Source organism: Poromitra crassiceps (genome assembly GCF_964638095.1).
Source record: "Poromitra crassiceps genome assembly, chromosome: 15".
NCBI lineage: Eukaryota > Metazoa > Chordata > Actinopteri > Beryciformes > Melamphaidae > Poromitra > Poromitra crassiceps.
Window position 1 is genome coordinate 31,597,331 of NC_139634.1, and position 5,708 is coordinate 31,603,038.

The 5,708-nt window shown below is 43.6% G+C and overlaps 1 protein-coding gene across 1 annotated transcript in view; it reads left to right on the forward strand.

Annotated features, from left to right (window-relative positions):
- Positions 1–2,245: 2,245 nt before the first annotated feature.
- The window catches only part of LOC310790181 (uncharacterized protein), a gene marked incomplete at its 3' end in the record, with an annotated part of 19,015 nt that continues 15,552 nt past the window's right edge, over positions 2,246–5,708 (forward strand). Inside the window, exons 1-4 of the mRNA XM_083651857.1 lie at positions 2,246–2,684; positions 3,912–4,461; positions 5,428–5,464; positions 5,594–5,666. Of these exons, the coding sequence (XP_083507983.1) occupies positions 3,957–4,461; positions 5,428–5,464; positions 5,594–5,666 (615 nt within the window). The 5' untranslated portion in view covers positions 2,246–2,684; positions 3,912–3,956. The remainder of the gene's footprint in view (positions 2,685–3,911; positions 4,462–5,427; positions 5,465–5,593; positions 5,667–5,708) is intronic.

Below are 5,708 nucleotides of genomic sequence, written 5' to 3' on the forward strand. Positions count from 1 at the left end.
TAAATGAGTTCCTCAGCCTGTTTTAGTTTGACACCTAGATTTGCATGAATTAATGACACATGTATGATGAAATTTATTTTTCCTGCGTTCCACTGTATCACCCAGCGATTGCAAAATCCAAAAATAGAGAAAGCAGAGATTCTCGACTTGGCTGTGGAATATCTTCAAATGTGGACAGACAGGAAGAGCAATGGTTGGTCAATCAAAAATAATTGAATAGATTGTGAATAATTTCCAAAAACATCCAATTTCTGAAACAACAAGTGTCTTAATCTCCTAATCCCCCCACCACCCCCATGTTTTTTCCCCCCATGTAGATTCTACTAGTGGAAATCCTGGTGAGATGAAGGCTCAGGGTGCCCCCATGGTGAGCCTTCCTCCCTCTGCAGCCCTCTTCACCATTGAGAATGCGGGTTTTCAGCAGTGTGTGAGCCAGGTGACCAGCTACATGCAGAAAATCACACCGGCGCAGAGAGTGAGCCTCATACGGGAGCTGAGGAGTCACGTGGAGAGCCAGTGTGATCCAAAACCGGGACAGCACTACTCATCCTCCATCACAGACTTCAGCCAGAGGCCTGATGACACAGCATCTGTGGACGAGGTGCTTCACAACTCCACGAGGAAACAGGAGTCGCCTACGTTGATTTTGCTGTCTCATCACTCCTCGTGTCAACCTGGTACTCTTTCACCCACTATTTGCCATAACTATCTCTCTCCACCCATTTCTCCCTACCTCTCTTCTGCCTCTTCCGCATACCTCACCCCTCCTCCCTTCCCCTCGCTGGCCTGCCACTTACTTCCCCTTCCCTCCCAGCCTGTCACCTCTGTCTTCCAGTATCCCCTTCTCCACACCTCCACAGGCCCTGCCCACCATGCCCACTGCTCATGTTCATTTCTCACCCACACTCGCTCTCTCGGCCTCCCCCACCTTCCACTTCCAGTCCCTCACCGCTCTGAGATCCCCGCTCCCTGAGCCGAGGGAGGGCCTACCGGCAAACTCTTCTTCATCTGTATGGAGACCCTGGTTTTGACTGACAAACTTTTGGTGCTGGTTACTTTGCAGGAGGGTGTGTGGATCAACAAGGACAGTGAGCTACCTAGTGGACATTTATTGCAATGGCTGGATAAGGGGACAATATGATCTCAAAGTGTCTGAGATACTCAGTTGTTCACATAATCATCATGCAACATGAGGAATAATAGTCTTTATAACTATTGGGCTTCATGCATGAATTGTATAGTGTATATAAAATTGCATATATTTAGTAGCCTATTTCTCTTGTAAATAAAACATGAAAAGCTGATTAATTAATTGTCATTTCATCATTGTGTATGCACTCTCTATCTATCTATCTATCTATCTATCTATCTATCTATCTATCTATCTATCTATCTATCTATCTATCTATCTATCTACCTACCTACCTACCTATCTAGCTATCTCTCTCTCTCAGTGGTTCTCAAACCTTTTCTCATCAAGGACCCTTCTGACACAAACTAGACCACGTCCACGGACGCCAATTTGATAAAATGTTGTCCAGGCTATCCCATTTGATAAGATTTTTGCTTTTATATGTTTTATTACAGAAAGTGTATGAAACCCATGACCCAAATATTCTGTCATTATGTTACTTATGATGATGATATAAGTTTATTCTATTTTCGAGGGGGTTAGTAAAGTAAGGGGTAGATAAAGTAAGTTACAATAATAGGAAGGGAAAAACAACATCAACACTTCAACAAACATGGAATTGGATGGAATTATAGTGAAAATAAATTATTCTCCATGCATGGGGACCCCCTGGAATCCCCTCAAGGACCCCTGGAGGTCCCCGTGCCCCATTTTGAGAACCACTGATCGATCGATCTATCTATTCTACAATCCAGACTAGTGCCATGAGATACTACCCTAATTATTATGAAATACTTGTAGCCTAGAGAAATATGCCCTACTTTCCCATGTCTTGTGAGGGGATTCAATAATTCCTGGATTACTGGCGGCGTTTGTTTTATCCGCCTTTCAAGACAGCAGGACATTTTACGGCCATACAGGAGCTACATGGGCGGCGAACGGGCACATCGGGTAGTGCAAATCAAACGCACCAGTCTGGCAAAAAGATGATTGGTTACTGAAAATCACGGGACCTAACATAATATTAGAAATGGCTCATGTGAAATCGCCTCACTACACCCTCTAGTGTCAACTTCCAAAGCAGATGAACAGACATCAGCTGCGTTGTGCGTGGCAACTAGATAATATTTATTTGCCTTCTGAATAAAGGTTAAATGAATCTAAAACAAATACAAAGGCGGTCGTATCGCCCCTGGAGGCTTGCCTCACACCTTAAGAGTTTCGCTGGTTCCATGGTGTAATGGTTAGCACTCTGGACTCTGAATCCAGCGATCCGAGTTCAAATCTCGGTGGAACCTGACTTTTCCCCGGACGCAGTAACCTCGCGTCACCAGGCTCCTCTCACGGACGCAGTAAACTGCCCACTGGGAGCTCGTTGATGTAGCGTTAGTAGGCCTAGTTAGCGTTACATCTGTGGTTGGATTTTTTTTAAGCTAATACCGTATCTTAGTTACAACTAGATTGAGCTAACAAGGGGCAGCTTTGTGTTTGTGTGGAGTTTGGGAACTCACGATCTCTAGCTCAAGTTAGCTTGCTGGACAATACGCCCGAGGTGAGTCGATAACTAGCTAGCTGTTAGCTAGCTTACAAATGTGAAAGTTCGCCCACATAACGTTAGTGGGTGGCTAAATCTGTAACCACGTAGCCTACATGGAAAACATTATTTTCGCCAAATATGTTATAGTTCCAAACAAGACTGGATTAACAATGCAGGTCTAAATGTGTGGTATTTAAACGAGGCTGAAGTTGGCTCCCGATTCGCAGCTCCCGATTGGAATTTTCCAGTCCACCTTAAAAAGTGGAATAACGCCTCTAGATGGCGTGGTTCGACCATTTTCAAGCGAGTTCATGAACTGGAAAACATAGGTATATAGGGGGGATATGTAATGAGAATACATTATAGAATGAATCCTGCATTTTGTTCGTTTTTAATGTTGCATGCAATTCTTATTGACCTCAAAAAGGTTCTCCTATTGGTGTAAACAGCTGGAAAAAAGAGTTGATTTCACAGCTTTTGCCCATCTAGACTGCATAAAACCACCTCCAACTCACAGACCATTACACATATTCTTTTCAAACCTGGCCTAGATTATAAAGGGGACATTAGACTCTCATTATAGCACAGTGTCTGATTTGTGAAACATATTTCTGATTTGTGAAAGTGCTCTAATTGCAGTTTTCAGCTGATTTTGGCCATCTAGACCGCATCAAACCAGGTCCAGCTCAAAGACCGTCACTCTAATTCTTTTCAAACCTGGCCTAGATTATAAAGGGGACATTAGACTCTCATTATAGCACAGTGTCTGATTTGTGAAACATATTTCTGATTTGTGAAAGTGCTATAATTGCAGTTTTCTGCTGATTTTGAGCATCTAGACCGCATCAAACCAGGTCCAGCTCAAAGACCATCACTCTAATTCTTTTCAAACCTGGCCTAGATTATAAAGGGCACATTAGACTCTCATTATAGCACAGTGTCTGATTTAATCAGTGTTTTGGGAACATTACCGTGGTGCTAATAATAAGGGTAAGGAACAGCCTCGTCTATTATTGCTGCAGTACAGTGCACATAATGGATGCTATTTAAACTAGCTAGTTAACGTTACCGACTACTTTAAGAAACGATGCTCTGCTCTGTCATCAATTTATACTAGGAGAGCTTGCAAAGTGACGTCACACATTGTTCTCTCAGCATATAGTTTGTCAGCCATTATGCTTTGTTATGGTTTAACATGTTTAATGTCTAGCTAAATGTTGCTTTCTTGTCCTGTTCTTCAAGGGGAAGGTGCAGCAAACTTTGTGGCTCCACTCCTCTGTGAAAACGATGAACCTCATACCTGAAGATGGTCCTGAGGCTTTCACCTCTGAGGCCATCCCCCTAAAGCCCAAACGGACCACCCACAGAAACAAACACACACAGCCAGACAGGTCATCAATCACAGCTGCTTCTCCACCTAAGATGCCCTCACCTGAGGTGGTTGTGAGGATCTCTGCATCTGACCGCTTGTCAGCTGAGATGGCTAAGAAGCCAGAACCTAAGATGCCCTCACCTGAGGTGGTTGTGAGAATCTCTGCATCCGACCGCCACTCAGCTGAGATGGCCAAGAAGCAAGAAGCCTCTCCTGGCCGCACAGTGAATAAAGTTGCGATAGCTGCCTCACCTAAGAGTTCACGGCAGAGCTCTGTGCGGCACTCCCTCAAGCTGCGGCACTTCCTGGCAGGGCTGCACCACAGCCGGACACAGGGGTCAGCGCGCCGGGCCTCCAGACGTTCTTTACTAAAGAAGAAGAAATGCACGGGCGACTCCGCCAGCAGCAGTAATGTCAGTGGTGAGTAATGAGCCACATTTGGTGGAATGTTGCCTCAGTGTGGTTTGGGAGTTTGTCTTGCAAGTTCCACACATTAAATCTGGTTAAGCAATAGGTTATTAGGGGTCCAAGCACGAAGTGCGTGGATCCCTATTGTATCTGTTCCGATTTTTTTATTTATTATTCTTCTCCAGTAAAACTGTATGTACAGCAGAAACTGTAATGCTTAGAGTAGCCAGACTGGGCACATGGATTGGAAATGTGCCTCACTACTCAGAAACAAAAAATTACCCATATTGGCCAGATGGTGGCGCTATAACAGACCATTTTGCGTTTTTTGGTCCATAACTTCTGAACCACGAGCCGTAGAATCAAAATTCCACATCTACTGCTTTCCCTGGAGCATCATGCATCTAACCTACTAGGCCACGCCCATTTCTGTCTAGTAAATTTTCCGCCATTTTGAATTTGATCAAAAACCTACTTTTGCGAACTCCTAGACCGTTTATCCAAATCACACAAAATTATTGCTGGGTCATCTATGGACTACTGCGACTTAAAGTTATCAAAGGATTTTGGATACGTGAAACCGTTTTGAAATGATAAATCTCTAAACTTTTAATGAAACGCACCCCGACACTAAATTGCCCACAAGTCATTAACCGGTCAATTACAACTACTGCTGCTACTACTGCTACCACTCCCACTACTACCAACACTACTACTACTACAATTACTACTACTGCTACTACTACTACTACTACTACTACTACTACTGCTTGGAAAACGTCAGGTCACCAGATCTCAACCAAACTTTGTATAATTGTGCACATACCAACTCTGAATAAATGTGCACTATTTGGTGTTTATTATGTCTCATATATCCCCCAGCTCACCGGATGCTTGGACCCCGCATCGGCGCTTGCAGCTAAATTATTGTAATTGTTATTCATTGGCTAATACACTCCCCCCCCCCCTTCATTATAGAGGACCCTTCTATGGAATCTGAAGAGGATGGACAGGCGTAAGTGATGAGTAAAATATTTGTTTTATGTATGGGTGAATGTGTAAAGGATGATATTATTATTATTATTGTTGTTGCTGTTTTTGTGGGTGTTCCCTGCCTTACCGTCTGTATGTTTGATTATATCAGAGCTGATTGGCGGGAAGAGAGACCTCTCTCAGAGGAGGAGAGGAACATTTTTGAAATGAATCCTTTGGAAGAGGTGAGTAAAATATCACTGTTTTATCACTGATGTTGCAACACA